The 20,675-nt window shown below is 39.6% G+C and overlaps 1 protein-coding gene across 1 annotated transcript in view; it reads left to right on the top strand.

The window, feature by feature from the left end:
* The first annotated feature begins 711 nt into the window (after positions 1-711).
* SLC30A8 (solute carrier family 30 member 8) overlaps positions 712-20,675 on the top strand; it is a 34,808-nt gene continuing 14,844 nt past the window's right edge. Inside the window, exons 1-3 of the mRNA XM_019713162.3 lie at positions 712-1,045; positions 10,819-11,018; positions 20,342-20,488. Coding sequence (XP_019568721.3) covers positions 975-1,045; positions 10,819-11,018; positions 20,342-20,488 — 418 coding nt within the window. The 5' untranslated portion in view covers positions 712-974. The remainder of the gene's footprint in view (positions 1,046-10,818; positions 11,019-20,341; positions 20,489-20,675) is intronic.

Below are 20,675 nucleotides of genomic sequence, written 5' to 3'. Positions count from 1 at the left end.
ATTTGGAAAGGAAAGTTCTTTGCAATGAAATAAAATGTCAATTCCTAAGAGCTTGTGGTTGAAGCTCTCTGGGATCAGCTCAGAAAATTCCATTCCTAAGAGTTGTGATCAGTTTATCTGACACGGCTTCTTTGCATGAGACTTTTATCCTCAGCAGAGGGGCCCTGGTCATGGAGAACACAGATCATTCCATTCCAATTCTTTATGGTTGCGGGCTGTTATTTAGAAGCTGAGTTTGCCCTCTGCCTGGCTATCAAAGGGTTTCAAAGCTGCTGCACCGGGAAGTGTTTCAGATTAGAGATTTAGTTAATAATCACCCATGTAATCACCCACTGTTCAGTACTGCAATCCCCCAATCGTCCTAAGAAAAGAGAAGTAATTCCTGACAACTGCTTAGCGTCATCTTAGAACTAAATGTCAGGATAAATGCTTTTAGGTTGAGAGACAGAGAGAGAGAGACTTTCCACCCCAAATAAAAGGAAAGGAAAGGAAAGGGAAAAACAAGAGTATCACACAAAAAGGTAGCTGTTTGCAGATCACCCAGGTGTGCTCTGAAGACCAAACGTCTACATCAGCAACTAGTAGGAAACGCCTGAGCTCTTCTATCTTTTAGAAAGCACAATGGAATCAGATAGCATGGGAAGTGCGCAAACACACACACACACACACACACACACACACTTCATTTGATCCAACCTGCAAGTCTCCCTAGGAAAGCAGTTTCTGTGGGTGAGAGAATGAGGCCAGGGATATTCCAAGGACGCTGTCATTTTAGCAGACCTACCAAGAACATTGATGTAGGAGGCTTGCTATTTTAAGTCCCAGAAGAATTTTTCTTTTTTTTTTTTTTTTGGAAAGTGAGTAATTGTAATGCTGCTTTGCTCCCAAACCTGGACAGTGAGTTAAAGAGCAGCATCGACAACAATAAGAAGAACAACAACAAGAATAGCAAAAGCCCTCTTATCCTGGCCACCATGGAATTTCTTGAGAGAACTTATCTTGTGAATGACAAAGCCACCAAGATGTATGCCTTCACACTAGACAGGTAACAGACATCTGTTTCTGCTTCACAATTTTCTGTGTCTTCAATACTCAATAAATCCCTAAATCCTACAGCTTCAAAATTGGAAACTTCTGCTGTACAACTTGGGGGCATTTTGTAAAATTTTATAAACTGTTGGCTGACTTGTACAATTCATATCCTGAAACACGCAATACTCTATTTAGTTGATGTGATTACTTAAATAGCCTAAGAGCATGAAGGACACGCTTCATGGATGTATTTTTCACCTGTAGATTTCCTTACGGCAAATAGCTATGTACAATCTAAGGTGTTTACCTTTCTTTTCCTCAATTTTTCCCACTTTTAAGATGGTTAGTAAATTTTCATCAAATTATATTTAGAAAGAATTAAGGCTTTTCAACTATGTGTCAAAATTGTAGTTAAATTGATCTTTAAATTATTTGCTATTTTCTTAATCATGTAATACCATGATCACATATACACCCCTGTAATAAAATTAGCTGAGTTTAACGTACTATGTGGTTCTAGTACCTTTTAATATCTCCCACAGTGCCACGTGCAATACATTCATTCTTTTTCCCTTATTTAAAAATTGTTGATTGAATACACCTGGATATATAATGGAGAAAAAAACAGTCCAAGTCCCAGATCTCCGTCCTCTAAAAATCTTTGAGTCTATGTGGAATAAAAGTCAATTACAAAATTGCACATAAGTGCCATTCTGGGGCATTCAACGACAGTACCTCAAGGGAACCTAGCTTTGGGGGCCAGAAAAGGCTTTTCAGAAGTGATAGGCCAAGAACTGAAAAATAAAAAAGAAGTTAGAGTAAGGTTAGAAAAACCCACACAGGAAGTAGAGTTAGGAAAAGTTTTTCAGACAGAGTTAATTTTGTGCTAAAGGCAAACATGCAAGAATGAAAGTTTGGTGTGTTTGGGGAATTCAATCCAAGAGGGGAGCAAAGAGAACACACTCGGTACATATCAGTGAATGATGGAAAATCTGAAATGAATTCATGTTAGGAGCAGAATTTAAGATAATATTTACCAATTAATAATATGTGTAATGTTTGTGTTTGTTTCTTGGAGCCAAATTAATATTCCAAAGAGTAGTGACACTGTTTGATAGCATCTAATGTTTGAGCAACTGCAAAAGGACTTTCTCTTAGGATATTTACAATTTTGCTTAAAAATGCATGACAAAGAATCAAGCACATCTATTATCTCACCTTACAAGAATTCTCTTTCTTAGAAAATAATTATAAATGTGATTTATTGAGATCACAAACAACAAAGCTTTATGTTAGGTCAGGCAGACATTTTGGACAGTAAATTATTAACACGAGGGATACTGTTATTGTAATAGAGCATCTCTATATTATTGAAATCTCTATATTATCGAAATAACAGTATTTCCCTTCTCATTAAAATAGACCATTAGTGCTCTGTTACACAAATAAAGCGAACCACTTATAGTTACAGGGTCTCATTGGCGTCATAAATGGATATGATTTTCAGGATATGGTGAAGATAAAGAAATGTCAAACTCATTTTCCTTTTCTTTTAACCTGGAAGAGATTATTTATCCCAATCCCTTGTTTTACCAGTTAGGAAACTAAATGCCAGAGAAAATATATTCCTTTCTTTGGTTCAGATGTCTGGCTATGGCAGAGCTGGGATCTGGACCCACAGCTCCCGATGGTGAACATCGTATTCCCTTTCCTCCTCCATCTCTTCTGCACACACACTTTCATCATGTGGTCTCCCGAACCCTTCATCTATTTCCTCCTGAGGTCACAGGTACCTTGATTTCCTCACTTATCGACTTCTTTTCCTCACCTTCCCCCAATCTCCTTTCTCATGTATTTTGTTCTGTCTCTATTTTGTAGATAACTTTGTCTACTGTCAGTTCTTTTCTTTTCTCCTTCCTTCTCTTTTTTACTTATTATCAACTTTCTCCTTATATTGCTACCAGCTATTAAGAAACTGAACCTGGAGGAATCTTTATTCTCTAATTCCACAAAAGGAGTGATTCATTTATCTATTGCTATGCAAAACTACTCCCCCCAGACCTAGTGGCGTAAACAACCATCATTTTATCACTTAAAATTCTGTGGGTTAGGATATGGGCAGGGCTCCAGGTGGAGCCAGCTAGGTTCACGCATGAGGCTACATTCTGCTGGTTTCTGGGCTACGCTAAAAGCTCACAGAAGGCTTTCCTCACATGTCTGGGGTCTCTGTATTGGATGTGACTGGTCTTCGTTCTCCTTCCCCTGGTCTCTCTCTCTCTCTCTCTCTCTCTCTCTCTCTCTCTCTCTCTCTCTTCCTTTCTCTCTCTTTCTTTCTCTGTGTTGTCTCATTTTACCAGGTTATCCTGGAGGTCTTTATATAGCAGCTCGGGGTAGCAAGAGAACACAGTGGGATTGGTTGTTCTCTGATAGGTCTTAGACAGCCTAAGCTCAGAACCGCCAAAGCATCATTCTTACCACATTTGATGGGTTCAAGTAAAGTCCCAAGTCCCGGATTTAAGGGGCGGGACAATTGGTTCCATCTCTTGATGGCATGTATACAGGCAATGTTGGATGTCATCTTTACAAACATTTTACCACGGGAAGTAGTACTATTAGATCCTGTAGGTGCTGTGAACACTACTGTGTAGTCTCCTCTACCCCATCATCTTCCAATTCCTATTCCAGTGATGGGATTCCCTCTGCTTTGGGCTCCTGTAGCAAAGAAATACTTGTATAAAGTTGACCTACATAGTCATTATGGTTTTCTTGGTGCTGAGTAGGAGAGGTCAAATTTCTCTTTTTCCCAAATCATGTATTAAAGAAATGCAGGGATGTGAAGGCAAGGACAGATAGGAGGAACAAATTACGGGAATCTTTTCAGTATGGAGCCTTACGTGTGTGTGTGTGTGTGTGTGTGTGTGTGTGTGTGTGTGTGTGTGTGAAGGACGGCGAGACTTCTGGAATGGTGATGTGAGGAGCTCAATGGAACTCCTTCCCCAGTGAAACAACCATTTAACTGAAAAAATTAAAGTAAATCCTATAATTTAAAGTCTCTGGAAATTGTCTTAAGGCATGCAGCACTTTGAGAACTATTTATTCTAGAAAACCTACTAAATCTTAGTAAGAAGCAAGAGTCTGTGGCATTTGAACCTTGACCTGTTCCATTACTCTCCCTCTTCCCCAAGCTCTGTGTGACGGAAGCTCTGCTCTGGGTAGGTGTGGCTGAAAGACAGGGATCCTCTCCTCTCCGCTTCCTTCTGAGGGCTACAGTTCACCCCCTAGGGCAATGGCTGCTGGCATCTCTCGTTGCCCCAGCTCCATACTGCCGAACCTCCATTCAATGCAAACATGGACAAGAGGCCTAGGGCCCCCTTCCTCCACCCAGTCCCTACTTGTAGAGCAAAATCTCCAGTCTAGGAGCTGCAAGGTCTTGAACACCCCTGCCCTGACTCACATACAGGATGGAGGTTCTCACTGATAGAGCAAGACTGTCACTGCCAGAGAACTAGGTCACTGTTTCTTCTGCTAGTTCTGGCGCCAGTGCCGAGGTTTTACCTATGGGCAGAGACAGGCCACGAGAACAGAGGGCTATGCATCTTTCCCTTAGAGAACTGATAATACATCAGCTAAAAGTTTATTTGGAATGGAACACTGGGGATTTCAAGCATAAGGGCACTTTATTCTTGAAAGCAACAGACGACTTTTGCTGGTGAGCAATCAAGGGAAGTAAGCTGGTTGTTCCGTGAGAGCAACAAGCTAAATGGTAGACCAGCTGGAAGTTTAACAGAAATGGCCAGGGAAACAGAGAGGTTAAAAGAGCCCCCTGGAGTTGGCACAAGCTAAAAAGATTGGCTTCAAATACTATCCTTGTAAAGGACTGAATCTTATGGACTGAATGTTTTTGTCACCTCAAAGTTCCCATGTTGAAGCCCCAAATCCTATGTGACCATATTGAAGACAGGGCCTTGAAAGTGATTAAGGTTAAATGAGCTCGTTAGGGTGGAGCCCTGATATGACAGACCTGGTGTCTTTATACAAGAGATACCAGAGATCTCTTTCTCTACTATGTGAGGACACAGTAAGAAGGAAGCCATCTACAAGCCTGCAAGAGAGTTCTCACCAGAAACCAAATTTCCCGGCACCTAATCACAGTCTTCTAGCCTCCAGAGTCATGAGACAATAAGTTTCAGCTGTTTGAGCTACATCATCTGGGGTATTTTGTTATGGAAGCTCGAGCAGACTAATGCAGGACCCGACTTTCATTGGATCAGATTGTGGGGTTATTTATGCCTCAGAACATCAGGAGAGCAATCCTCAGACAACTGAGGGGTCAACAGCTGGGTGTGATGCCAATACTTCACAGTGTGACCATGGCAAGAGACAGTCAAAGCAAACCTGATTAAAATGATCTCCATTCCAGAGCACGGGTGTGGGTAATGCAGACAGTCCAGGTGCCTAAAGCTGCACTCTAAAGAATGACAATCAAAGCTGCACACGCAGCTTTTAGAAACAGGCAAAGGAAAACATACAAGTGAAATGAACACAGACTTCCACCAAACCTCCTATGCAAATTCTCACAGAAGCATTACTCAGAAGAGCCAAAACAAACGAAACAACCTACATGCCATCAACTTAATAGGTAAATAAAATGTTGCATATTCATACAATAGAGTAGTATTTGGAAATAAAATGCAACAAAGTACCAATGCTACAGCATGGATGAAGCTCTTGAAAACAGTAGGCTTAATAAAAGAAATCATTCACAAAATCACATAGTGCAAAATTTTCATTTATATGAAATATCCAAAATAGGCAACTTTTAGAGACAGGAAGTAGAATAGCGGTTGCCTGGGGCTAGGGTCATGTGTAAGGACATTGGGGCCTTACAGCAGTAAGCTATTGGGTATGAAGTTTCTTTTGGGGTGACAGAAGTGTTCTAAATTAGATTGTGGTGATGGTCGCCCAAATCTGAGAATATGCTAAAACCCATTCAATTGAATACATTAAATGGGTCATATGTGTAGTGCATGAATTATACCTTAATAAAACTGTCTAAAAAAAGGGGTGGAGCATAGGACACTTAGTCTGGGACAATAGATTACATTTTAGTCTAGGAACATTTCTGGTCTCTATTCCCTTTGGCTTTCCCCCTCAAAACATTTCTTTCACATCACTCATTTATTTCACAAACACTTAATCAAATAAATGGTCTCCATGTTTTGCTTCTCTGCACTCTAGCCTTCCAAGCAGTACCCAAAGTGACCATTTTAGAAATATGAACCATATAATGTTACCTCCCTGCTCAAAACTTTCCAACTTCCTCCCTTTAGACTTTAAAGGAAAACATGCTGACATGCGGGATGGCAGGCAGGGTCTCAGCTCCCGCTCCCCACATAAGAATGCAGGACATGGTGAGGCCAAAAAGGAACACCCATGGAGCCATAGATAGGGGAGTCATACCACTATAGTCTTGCTGGCGGCTGGGTTGGAGACACAGGAAGCAGGAGCCACACTATCTGCAACCTGCTGTTCATTTCTCTGCCAACCAACCAACCCCACTTACTAACTGCAATCCGCGCTTGCTAGCTCAGCCACCATTTTCTTGCTAGCCCCCATTTTCTGCTAGCGTAGCCACGGCAGTTATATTAGTGGCCAATGGCTCACTGGTTACAGCTGATGGCCATCCAATCACAGGTGATGGCCATTTACTACCTGAGCCAGCACCTTTCCACGTGAGGCCGAGAGCCTGGAAACGGCCCTCCTAGCTCTGTCCCCACACATGCTTAGGATGGGCTGCAGAGTTCGGCATGATCTGACTTCTGCCGACTTCGTTGACTTCATCCAATTTCACTCTTTCTTCATCCCACAGCAGTCACCTTGTCACCTGTCTGTTCATGACAAGCTCTTTCTTGCCTTTGGTCTTCGGCACCAGTAATGCCCTGGGCTTGGGATGTTCCTCCTTCACTTGGGTCTGCTTCTGCTTATCCTTTGACTCACTGCTGAGGTATCACCTCTCCAGAGGTGCTTTTCTTTCCATTCTATTCACAACAGCCTCACCTTCCCTCTCCCAGTCACTGCCCATGACACTACACAGCCATTGTCAATCTCAGCTGATTTCCTGTTTGTCTCCCTCGGCTAGGATATCAGCTTCTTAGGCCAGAACTTTGTTTCAAAGACCATGGTGTCATTAGCACCTCTGAGAGTGCAGGCATGCAATACATGTGTTGAATGAATGAGTGTACGTGAAACGTTAGAAATGCAGCGGGACCTAAGCTTCCGTCTCCTTTTCTAACAGCAGTAGTGGGAGAAGTGATGTGAAAGCACAAAGGAAAAAAGTGATTTTACGTAGTCAACATGTGGAATAACATTGTGGAAAAATTTCCCAGCTCCGTTTGACAGATAAAGAAACAAAGGGGTTTGACTTCTACCACCAAACAAAAATAAAATACAAAATAAAAATAAATGCTTCTCCATGATCACAAAATAAAGCTCCATTTTCTAATTCCTATTAAAAAAAAAATGAACGCAAAGTTCTAGGTCAATGACACCAAATTTAATGTATCCCTATTTCTCCCCTTTTTTCTCTTTGATGCTACTATAAATTTCTCTACTCTGGCCTATTGTTTCTGCTCCTCAAAGCCTCAACTATAGTTGAATGCGTGGGAATCTATGGTGACTTATTCATTCGCAGCAAACTTACATTTAATTTTTTGATGCATCATAGCATTTGCTTTTTAGAACCTTCTTTTAAAAATTATTGGAATTCACATCATCTTTCAGCTCAAAAGTCTGTACTGTATCTAGAGACACTTAAACCACTTTGGTCGAATGAGTAGACAAAGAATGTATTTTAACTCTGGTTCTTAATTTCTTTTGGAATTATAGATCCTTTGGGGAGGCCAGTGAAGACCGTGGGCTTTTGCTTCCCCCCATAAAATACACACACACACACACACACACACACACACACACGCACACGCACACGCACACATGTGTGCACGCACGTGAATGCATTGCATCCAATTTCAATGGACCCTCTGAAGCCCACTTTTGGATTTTTGGTTTAGTGTTTCAGGAAGCAATATCAGTTCAGAATGTGTCTACATTGGTTAATCTTAGATCTAGGACGTGGAGTAATATTTGAATTGGCCAGGTATCTTGCATTTTTCCTTGGTGGCCCAGCCCGCAGGCTGTGTTCCCGGTGGTATCCTTGCATTGCTCTACTTTCTAAACTGCTCCAGGATAAGTTCTCTGTCCTGGTCACTTACCACCTGCTTTTCTCTGGCCACAAGATTCATGAAAAATATAAAATTCAGTAAAGCTTCTTATGACCACAGTAAGCCAGGGGTCATATAAGCAGTGGCAGAACAATGGGTGACCTTGTCCTCCTTGGGCTGCTTTCTCAGCATGAGGAAAGGGGGACCTCCACCATGGTTTCTTATTAGTTTTCAGGCTCCTCTGAGTTGATGACCATTGGTGAGCCACCCTACTACGCTGCATGGTGGTTTATGATCAGGGTACTTTACAAAGGCAAAAGTTTATAGATATAAGTACTCTTTGTGCCTCTTGCCAAATAGCTCTTATTCCAACAGCTTATTCGGAACTGCTCAAAAACCTGAGTGATAGTAACCTCACTGGTACAAACATTCTGAAATCAATTTGGCAGTACACATCAAAGTCCTTAAAAATGTAGGCACTCTTTGACCCAGTCATTTCCCTTCTAGGATTACATTTTAAGGAGACAATAATATATTGAGCGAAGATTAACTATAAGAATATGAATCACAGAGGTGCTTATATGAGTAAATAATTGGAAAAAATGAATCGTCCAATCATAGGGAATCAGTTAATTATGTTGTGACATATCTACATTAAATATAATGGTCTCTGTATGTTAGAAATAATGATGTAGAAATTTAATAAATTGAGAAAATGTTAACAATGTATACAGCTAAGAATCAGGGTCCAAAGCTGTATCTTTGGTAAAAGCCTACTGGGACGCTGTCATTTCATCCACAATCCATTCCAGCCCATCCCCTCTGAGTTGCAGCCATGGGATGTGGGGAGCACTCTCAGCTCCAGGAGTCAGCATAGCTGGGGGTAGCTAACCTTCCTATTGTAACAGGGTCTAAACCACTTAGCCCATCCATATGCTACTGGCTATAGAGGGTGGTTCTCACTTGGCCAAATCAGCACGCAACTCAGGACTCTGGTTTAGCAGTTGGGAACAGGGACACTCTCTCTCTCCCTGTATAAGAAAAAGCAAGTCTGTAGTCCCAATTACCTTGGGCAACCATCCCACTGCAATGTGGAAAGTCAACCCGAGGTTGAAGCACAGTTAGAACTGCAAAGCAATGGGTCTGGTGCCCTGATAAAATCACCTGGAGTCTGATACCTCTAGATATTTTCAGTTGCAGAACCAATAATCCCCATCTATTAATTAACCTAGCATGAGCTTCATTTTCTGTACTTGCAATTAAAACCATCCTAATTAATATATGTTCTTTAATTATGTATAACAGTGTATAAATATGTGTATGTATAAATATTACAAAGCTAACTAATGACATATCAATAATAGTTGTCTCTTGCAGGTAAGGTTACCATGGATTTCCCCCTCTGCTTTGTGCTTTTCTGTAATTGCATATTTTCTATAGTGATTATATGCTATTTCATTCAGAGAAAAACAAATATCTAATGTCAATTACAGTTACAATCATCATCATTATCTAAGACCAAATATTCAGATCTTTAATTCCAGATGGTGATAAGACAAATGAAATAACTCTTCAAGTGGAGGCTAATTTATTCCTGTTTTTATACCTTTCAAAGCCATGAATACAAAATCCTTAATTCTAAGAATCTTATTAACGTCTTCTAATAAGGTTATTAAAAAAAACCCTAAAATCTGATTAGTTTAAGATATGTAGACCTGTGGACATGTATCAGTAAACATTGGTTTTAGGTGGAGAGGCAGTATGGACGTACTGTAGTGGAAAAAAGTACGGAATCTAGGTTTGGGATCTCAGCTCAGCCATTTCCTGGCTACTTGACCTTAGCCAATTAATTAACCTCTCTGAACCGTAATTACTTTAGCTAAGAAACAATGAGGCTAGACTAAATGTTATCTACAATCTTTCCATCTGTGGCATTCTATAATTCTATAAACTGCTCTAAATAATTATTTATATTAATATGTGAACAGAACTGATATGTACTGCTTGCTTTAGGAAGTGTAAGTAAGTTTCAACTCCCGGTATAATTTTGCTTGGTAGAGAATGATTGCAAAGCTGTGTTAAGAAGATTTCACAGGGACTCAGCAGGACAAAGTACTATGACCTAGTAACAATGTTGTGATGGAGAACATGACAGTGATGGCAGGCAACAGTGGGTATTTGAATCAATAGGCTGGTTGTATGCACACTTCTACCACTGTTCCCACCCCCTTTTTTATTTGTGGGACAGTGTCCTATGTCTTTTCAAAGTGACGTAATTGGGAAGGAAATGCAGCAAAATGTATTGGCTTCCTTTCTCCTGTTCCTTTGATATCTCTTAATTGCTGATGGTTGAGATGGAATAGAGTTTCACTGAATACAAGCAAAATTTTTGGTTGTTGATATTTCATAAGGAAATTTCTTGCTTGTTCCTTACACTTGATATTTCTTAGCATCATCACTGCCTAGCTAGTTAGCAACTGTCCTAATAGTGGTTCAGAGAATGGGTAGAGCTGTCAGCGAGGTGTTTGCAGCCACATTCACTTTTCACTTCTGTCAAACTCATCAACAGTGTGGAACTCCAGCAGAAGACCTTGAATAAAAATCAATGTCCTGGAGAGAAGCCAGAAGAGCCGGAGTCAGGAGCCATCTATCACTGCCATGGCAACTCCAAGGCTGCAGAGAACAGGGCAAATGAGCAACAATACGCCAAGTGGAAACTCTGTGCTGCTTCAGGAATATGCTTCGTTTTCATGATTGCAGAGGTCGTAGGTGAGTATTTCTCAAAGAGACTTCTCTGATTAAACAGGCAAACAAAACCCCGCATCGTTGCAGGAGTTTCTTCTTTTAAAGTAAGAGTTAATATTTTCTGAAAGTATGAAGTAACAAGGTGTGTATTGTAGATAAGTTAGAAAATAGAAGGAAATAAAAATTCATCACTATTCCGCCTTTCAGTGATAACCTCCAATAAAATCATGGAGTATTATTGTACAATATGTTTTCTACTCAAAGCTCAGTTTTTTTTAACATTATTGAGAGAGTACTGAATGCTTTTGACCATGCCATCAAATACTCTGCAAAAACATTTTTATGTCTGAACAATATTCTATAGTACACTCCACTGTGATTTACATAATCATTTCTCTATTGATAGAAATTTAGGGATTTTTTTTTTTCCTGCTTATGGACAATGCTGCAATGAAAACTCTTGAATCAAATTCTGCCTGCCTTTCTGGTTAATCCCTTCAAAGAGATTCCTAAAAGTGGAAATAATTGGTTGAAGGACATGCAATATTTTTATTACTTCTTGATGCGTCTTGCCAAAGTGCTATCCAGAAATCTTGAAACAATTCATATGTCTGCCAACTCACATGAGAATGATTCTCTCTCCAAATCTTTACCAGAACTTATTTTAATCTTTAAAAACTCTTTGTTAATGTATAGGTGAATATGCTTATTTTAATATTAATTTCTTTAATTGTTACTGCTAGAATATTTTTGCATGTTTATAGTGATCTGTATTTCCCTGTTAATGCATTTCCTGCTTGCCTATTAATGTCTGTTGCTCATTTGTTTTCTGAGATAATTTGTAACTCTCTATATTGATCTCTGAGAACTCTTTATATAGTTAGGATATTAAACTTGTTATATTTGTTACATGTACTTTTCCAGTTTATTGTTTACTTCTTAATTTTTTTACATTTTGGGTTTGACTTGGAGAAATTTAAAATTTTGCATAGAAATTATATTGAACATTTCATTTTGAGCTGATTTCTTTTACTACCCGTTCACTATTTTAGTACTTAATAGGCCTTCCTCAGCTACTGAGAAGGTAAATACCATTTCGTTGTTCAATTTTTTGCATTTAATTTTAAATTAACGTGAAATTAGATATTCTCTAAGGATTGAAAGTTCTTTTCCTAAATAGGTAACAAAGTTTTCAGCATCATTTATGGAATAATATTTTCTCCATTGATTTTTGAAGTTTCTTTTGTCATTTATCAAATTTTTATAAACAATAGGGTTTCATTCTTAGGTGTTTCACTGATCTATGTTGCTAATCTCTGTCAGTAGCAATATACCGGGGGTGCCAAAAAAATGTATACACATGACTTGTATTCATCTTTTGTTATAGATATATATTGAGTAGTACAATTTTAATACAGTTTTTTCCTTTCTTGAAATTTGTATACAGTTTTTTGGCACCCTCTGTATTTAAGTAGTGCAAATTTATATGCTATAATATCTCTTGTTCTTTCCTTATTATTCCTGTTTAACAGACAAAAGGTAAGGGCTGTTCATTTCTTTTTATTATTCTAATTAAACATGAGAATCATTTTGTTCACTTCCCTCCAAAATCTAAGAATGATTTTATTGGTATATAAATTAATTTGGGAACACAAATCTCTTTAAAATGCATATTCAGTTTTCTCTCTAGGAATATGGTTTCTCCATTTGTCTAAATACTCTACATCTCTCATCAAAGTTTTGTCGTTTTATTTCTTTTACTTGTTTGTTTTAACACAGAGACAGCCTTTTTCTTGCTAGAGTTATTTATAGTTATCCTAAGTGTTTGGTTTACTCTTTCCAGAGGTGAGTGGCGTCTGACATTTCTCGTGTTCTGTTTTCTAGATGGTTACTTTCTGTATTCTGGAAAGTTTTCATTTTGTATATTCATTTTATAGTCAACAGTGCACATACATGAAATATTATCATCCTAAATGTATCTCAGTCCATTTTCCTTGGTTCCTTTCTCATCCATTCTTTCCATCCCAGTAGATAACCCTTTCTTGTGCAAAAACCATACCTCTCCTCATTTTCAATAGTTACACCTCTTCTGTATGTTTCATATTTTTATCATGTTAAATGATATCTTATGCTAAATCGAATATTATGTTCAGCTATTTAACTCTTAAGTAATATATTTCCTGAGGGGTTAAGTATTTTTATTATGTTAATGAAATGTTCTCCTTGTCCTGGTTTTTTCATTGTTAACAAACAGTCAAGGATGAATGTTGACTTTTATCAAATAGCATTTAAATTTATTCTGTTAAAATTTTTTGATCCATTGTTGATGTGCATTACACTCAGAAATTACCTAATATAATATGATCTTTGCATTTCTGGCATTATTTAATGCTTACTATGTGCCAAGAACTGTGATGAGTGCTTTCCATTGTATTACCTTTCTTAATCCTGTCAAAATCCCTGAGAGGTAGATCCTATTATAAAGTGCAATTGCATTTTATAGTCAAGGTACCTGAAGCACAAAGAGTAAAGTCCTCTGCTTTAGTAACATACCTGCAGGTGGGCAGGCCGTCTGAATTCTGGGGCTCAGGTTCTTAGGCTCTCACTGTGGCACCTGTCAAATTGATGTGATGGACCATTCTATCAATGATCAATCTGAGTCACGCCTATTTTCATCAGGATTTTTATAGCTTTATCGATACTGCAAATTTAACTATAGTTTTCTGTTTTGGAGCAATTTTTCCTAACTTTTTGAATCAGTTATGCATATAAAAATGAAAAGCTTAGTTTCAATAATAGCTCTTAAAAAAACTGAAAGAGTATATATAGCATTGAAATTATCTCTTCCTTTTGAAGAACTCCCTGATAACTCATCTGGGTTTGGAGACAGTCTTAGAAATAATTCTTTGATATATTTTTCAGCTTCTTCCTCCATAATTGACATACTCAAAATTTCTACTTCTTGAGTAAAGTTTGGTCATTTATGTTTTTCCAAAATCATTCATCTCATTGAAATTTTCAAATTCATTATCATGCAATGAAATATGATAATTTCTTATCAGTAGTATTTATTCTACCTCCGTCCTCATTTGAATGTTATTTATATGTTGTCTCTTCCCTGATTTAGCTTGATAGATGTCTACCTATTTTATTGATATATTATTTGTACGTATTTTCTTGAGTATATTATTATTTTAATTTTTCTTGTTTTTTAATTCACAAATTTGGCTTTAAAAATCTTTTTTACTTCCTCCATTTTGTTTTGTCAGGGTTGTATTCTCATTGCATATCTTAATATCTTAGGGTGTATTCCTCTTTATTTTTTCTTTCTTTTTATTAATAATAAAATCATGTGTAGCTATGAAGTTAGTCTAAAAGTTTGGATATGTAATGTCATCTTATTATTTTTTTCCAAAAAAATTTTTTAAATCCCTATAAGCTACCTGGCATATAGTATCATAAGCTACTACAACTCTGTTACTACTGTTACCTGTTATGCTATGTTATCAACATTTTAGCTTCATTTTCTCTCTATTATGCAAAAGGAGAACTAAGTGAGTAACAATCTTAGACGGGAGGGAAATGGAATCTGCTAAGCTATTTCTTTTGTACTATAATAGTTAGCAATCAGAATTAATTGGTTTCTTCAAGCTATGGAGTGTTGGGGCCTATACCTTAAGACTTTTATAGCTTTTCAAAACTGGAAAAGAACTTAGACCCATCCAGTCCAAGACAAATCCAGGGTTGTTAAAAATGTTCTTCCAGTCGGTTTACAAACATAATTGATATGCACAATTTCTAGAGCCAGAGTAAGTCTTTTGAAGGAACCGACTTAATAGCTTGGTTGAAGCTGCAATAATTTACTTTCAGCCGTTCCAACCTGGAAAAGTCCCTTTGGAAACCCACTGACATCTATACCAGAGTGATATTTCTTTTTTTATTATTGAAATTCATCGGATTGTAGACAATAATCAATTGTTCATGTAAGAAACTGTCAAAATAGAAAATCTAAAAAACAGAATCCATTCACAACATGATTTGAAAAGGTCATGTTCTGGAAATTCATAGCCTTTCAAATAACGTCCTGGAACCATCCCAAGCGAACACAGCCCAGGAAGATATAGAAACTGGCTTGTTTCCTTTACTACTTTCTTCCTCTGCTTTTCTCTGAATCCATGTGGATGCTGAGCATCAACAGCATCGTCTCCTCAGCTGATGTCTAAATAGTCTGAAACAAGATGTCTTCCATTCACAAAACTTACTTTTCTCCTTGTCCCTTCTCTTACACCCTGTCACTTGGCTTTTACAATGACTTATATTTTTTAGGGGGAAAATGGGAAGCTATTCACTTGGAGTGAGCAAATCAATTTCCTCGTTTCTTTCTGATTCTTGATAACTAGACTTTGTGTTCTGACCTCAGTTTAGAGTCAGAAGCAAATGATGTTGTCAGTAAAGGAATTAAACGGATTCTGACTATCATTTGGAATTTGAGCTGCATTTAGTTTGAGCTCATTTCCCTAAAACATTGCTCTCCTCAGGTTAATTCTGTCTTCAAAATTCTTCCATGGTTGGGGCAGCCGGTTAGCTCAGTTGGTTAGCGTGCGGTGCTCTTAACACCAAGGTTGCCGGTTTGATCCCCACATGGGCCAGTGTGAGCTGCGCCCTCTGCAACTAGATTGAAATAACTACTTGACTTGGAGCTGATGGGTCCTGGAAAAACACACTTAAATAAATAAAAGTAAAAAAAAAAAAAATTCTTCCATGGCTCCCCTTTGCCTAGTTCAATCCTTCACAGCCATTTCCCCATCATGGCAAACACTGAAAATTTTATTGAACACTGGGAAAAACTGACAAAGATGCTTGTAACAAGAAGAGGCTGGTTCTCTCTGTGCTAGGCCCCATGTGGCTGCCCCAAGTAAAAGAGATCTATACATTGAAAAGCTCTGGTACCCCAGACAAAATGAAAATTTCTTACTTTAGCTTCCAAGTCATTCCACCATCTGACGGCCAAAGTGACTACCAATCTTTTTCTTTTACTATTTCCCTGCACGACTCTTCTGTTTCCGCTATTTATTCATCCCATCCAAAATAATAATTGTTCCTTCAAGTCTCTGTGGCTTTTGCTTCTGCCTTTTTATTTGAATGCAAAAGGCACTTCCTCATTCCCCACACTCATCAAAACCCTGGCCACGATTCAAGACTCCAACCCACAGCTCACCTCCCCCCTAAAGCCATTTTTGACCATGTTGGAGAAAGCAATTATTATTCTTAGATCACTTCTGCAGGATTCGGGATTTGAGCAAGGCTTTGGGGGATAGGTAGAAATTGAGAGGTGGCTTTAAGATGAGAAGGGCCTTTAAGATGGAGGGGGCTGAATGAGAAACACTGATTATTATTGTGGTCCAGGATGTAGGCAACATATCTCGAAACGTCTTCAACAGGACAGGACATGCGTACTTGTAGGAAGCAATTTAAATGAGTCTGATGTGTCGCCGTATTTGGGTGCCACTGTAGGTAGTGGATGCCACTGCTTATTCAGCAAGCTTTCTCCTACTCATTGCGCTGGTTAGAGTTCTGGCCCTCCTGGCCCACATACCTCATGCTCATTGGCAGCTGTAAGATGCCAGGCTGGATTCATCAGTGTCTCTGGGATTTTATATAGGGAGGCGGGGGGGAAAATCTCATTTTCCTCTACAAATACTATGCTGAAATGACATGAGCCTGGAGCTTCCCGAGGCCCACTTTTCTTGTTGAGAGGGAGGATGTCTGTCTTCAGTAGGACAACAAAAAACAATGCAGAGAGAGCAGAGCCCTAACAATATTTTTTGAACCTTAGGACTAGGCTGTACCTGATCCAGTCCTACCCAGGTTTGTCCTCGGTTATTTGAGCAAATAAATGATCGTTTTGTTGTTGTAGTTGTTGAAGCTGGTTTGTTAGGCAGTTGTACCTTACAAATGAAAGAATCTATGTAAGGCAGTGGTGTGGGGTAAAACATGGTCAGCGGGGAATAAAAGGAGAATGGTAGTTGGGGGGTCCAAGAAGGACCATGAGGCCTGGCTAGGGAATCAGAATTCATGCTGCAGGACTTGGGGAGTGACTGACATTTAGAACAGAGGAGATCCAGGTCGTAGAGCTGTGTTTAGAGAGTGCAGAGCACAGTGGAGCAAGGAATGAAAGAAGTCTATATATATCAATGTGTCCACTGTGAATGGGCCTTTGTAGACTCTATCCCTGATAACCTGGGACTCTTTCTGACAGCTTGCGAAAATTCCGAATTGTGGAAAGTGACATTGCAGACGTAAACCTGTATCCCACTTTGCAAAGACAGACATACAGACGCAGTGCACTCATAAAAATAAGCTCAACTAGGGCTGTTACTAGAAGAAACTGAGAGTGGTCAGGAAAAGGCGTGTTGAGGCAGGACTACTTGGAGTAAAGCAAGGATGGAGGAAGCACCAGGTTGCTAGAGAGAAATGCAGAGCAGGAAACAGGCTGGGGAAGATGGTAAGTATCTCAGAGTAAAAAAAAAAAAAAAAAAAAAAAAAAAAAAAAAAAAAAAAAAAAAATTATCTCTCAGTAAGTAAAAGATACAACTGGGTGGTGTGACAAGCGTGACTGACAAGGGAACTTACTTTTTACTAGAGCCAGAGTGTTTCAGCGGCTTAAACCACTTCTAGTTTTTGAGGTTCCTGGTATTAAACATTTTAAGAAATGCCCAAATATGCCTATGCACACTGTGGTATGTTTTCAATACTTGTTAAATAATAATGCCATGAGTTTTTGGCAAGTTATATAGGATAGCAATTCTATTCATAAGACAATTAAAGAATTTTTCAAATATAAATTAATAGCATGCAATAGTCCAGTAATGGGAACCAAGGCTAATGTTGTCAGATAAACATTTACTTCTTTCAATCCTGTCCATATATGTGTTCTCCACAGAAAACACCATGTGCAATTACCACCAACTCTCTAAATGTGAGGTGAATATGAGACCCCGGCCCAGCGGATCCCCTGATTTCCGACTGTCGTCTTCACGCCAAAGGCCCTAAGGAGGGTCCATTTCCAGGACTTAGTCCTTAGCGCTTCTCCAACCTTGTTATAAGTACATTGCTGTCTACATCTTGCCAAGTATTCTAGAAATATGAGGACTACCGCCCCACTTCATGCTTTTATCATAACTTCCTTTGGCTATTACTGTTGTGTCTTCACCTCTAATTTCTCCTCCCCCCAAGTCAGCCTCCATATTGCCAGCAAAGATCTCTCTCTTAAATACAGATCTGAACACGGCACAACCTTGCCTCAAAATCATAAGTAGATCCCCTTATCTTCTAGGATAACCTCCAAATTCTTTAGCATGACATACAATGCCCCACACAAAGATCCCACACCCCCCTTTCCTGTCTCATGTCCCTTTTATTCCTCCAACACTCCCTACCTCCTGCTTTTCCACAAAAGTGCCACGTTCTTTCATTTCTCTCTGTTCTTGTGCCTGCTCTCAGGTCTTCCTGAAAAACCCTTCTCTCCTAGCTAATTCTTAGCCTCTCCTGGGAAAAGTTCCTTAGTGCCCCCAATGAGAGTGATTTTCTAATCCCCTAGCCCATTACACACGTCCTCAGTATGGTGTTCAACAATGAGATCACTGAAGAGAGGGGCTGTGATTTGTTTAACTCTGTTTATCTTTGTATAGTCTATCCCTGTACCGTGCACAGTAAGGGCTCCATAAATAGTGGCTGGAAGATTGAATTAATTGTCAGCAATACCCCATGGGTTCAGAAGCAAATGGAAGTTCAGTTGCAGACTACCTCCCTCCCCCACACAGTTTGCTCCATAATCACTCCGCATGATTACCCAGTCTTCTGGGGGGGTTCTAAGTAGATCTGATGGTTGCAAAATGGTTCAAGGTTCCCAGACCTCCATATTAATACGCCGCTTCCAAAGCAAGCCCTCTTCCTCTCTCAGTTGTCCCCTGACTCAGCTGAGCTTGTTGAAGAAACCCTGAAAGACTTCATTTCCTTGCCTGAGGCTACGATTTTAGCCCAGCACATAGAATCATCACCATTATTCATTGCTGAGATTGTGGCACGCTGCTTATCTGCATGCAGTCATTTTCCAGGCAAGAAATAATGCATTATTAACACAGCTTAATTATCAGGCCCCAGTTTGGCAGATAGAGCAACATCAGAGGGTAATTGGAAGGAGAGCTGATTTGTTAGCAAAATGTTACTTTTTGGCTAATGAATCATTCTGATTTTTGCACTGACAGCTTAGTAACAAGCTTGAAGACTACTTTGCTTCAGACCATTAAACTTTGACAAACCAGTTATTAACTACAGCTAGAGCCAGCAGTCTGTGGGGATTATTGCAATTACGAGCTACAGCCGTAAATTTTTGTAATCATTAGTCGACAAGGTGAGTCTGCTGATGGAAAGGCTGATGACTGACAGTCTCCATGGCTTTTTAACACAGAAGGCAATAAACAGCTGCTGGGAGGACGTATCAGTCAGCGAAAGCTCTGCGCTGGGAAGATGTAGTGAGAGCAATAAAGGTTATTGCTCTCAGGCAATAAGCCCTGTTCAAGAAGGAAATGACAGAGTTTTCCTTTGACTTCAATTTTGGAGGGGAGGCTGGAGGTCTTTTCTCAAAGGAGAACTAGAGGGAAATAGAGGGAGCCCAGCAAAGGGAGAGACAAGTCAGGCCGAGCTCCATGGCTTGAGCTCTCTTCTTATGCTGGCATGATTGGATTATTGTTGCACTCGGGAACCCCATTGGAGGTGCCTGCTCCTTCCCCTTCCTGCTCCCCACTATTCATAATAGGGATCTCAAACTCAGGTGGAGAGTATATACATTAGGAGAGCAGAAGGAAGAGGTAAAGACTATGCGAAAAGTACAAGCAAAAAAAAAAAGAATAAATAAAAGCCCATCAGTGGGCCAGGTTGTCATCTGGTTTACAGACAAAAGTCCAGGTCCTCAGTTTGAGCGTGAGTCCCTTTGAATTTGGCTGCACCCCTCCAGCCTCATCTTTTTGTATCGCCCTTTTTGAGTCCTTATGCCCCTGTCACACGGGGATATTCTCCAAGTGTGCCTACACTTTCCCATCTCAGTACCTGTGCTCCCCTAGGAATAGCCTTGCCTCAAAATTCATTTCCAGCTGTTCAAATCCTACCCACTCTCTGGGTCTCAGTTTCTCTACCTGTCAAATTGGGAAGAAGAAGTGGCTGACATCCAGATTAATTTCTCTTCTAAAGCTCTGTACGCCTGTGGCGTTTTCACCACCTCTTGTTAGTGTGCATGTGAACCTAGTTGCCCTGGGGCCCTAACATGAGCAATATTCTGCACCCCCTAGGTGGCCACATTGCTGGAAGTCTTGCTGTTGTCACAGATGCTGCCCACCTCCTAACTGACCTGACCAGTTTCCTGCTCAGCCTCTTCTCTTTGTGGTTGTCTTCCAAGCCCCCGTCCAAGCGGCTGACATTTGGATGGCATCGAGCAGGTACAGTTTATGGATTGAGTATTCGTGGCACAGTAGTGCCTTGGAGTCCAATCAAGGAGAGAAACGAAAGGGACAAAGCAAAGCTTTGTTCAAAGGTCCCTCAAATGCATATCTCTCTGGTGCACGGGATAAAACAGACGTGGATGTGGGAACGTGTTCCCAACGTTAATTCAGCGAAAAGCCAGGT

Source organism: Rhinolophus sinicus, chromosome 6 (genome assembly GCF_057876585.1).
Source record: "Rhinolophus sinicus isolate RSI-liver-muscle chromosome 6, RSI-T2T, whole genome shotgun sequence".
Lineage (NCBI taxonomy): Eukaryota > Metazoa > Chordata > Mammalia > Chiroptera > Rhinolophidae > Rhinolophus > Rhinolophus sinicus.
This window is presented reverse-complemented; position numbering and strand designations above follow the sequence as displayed.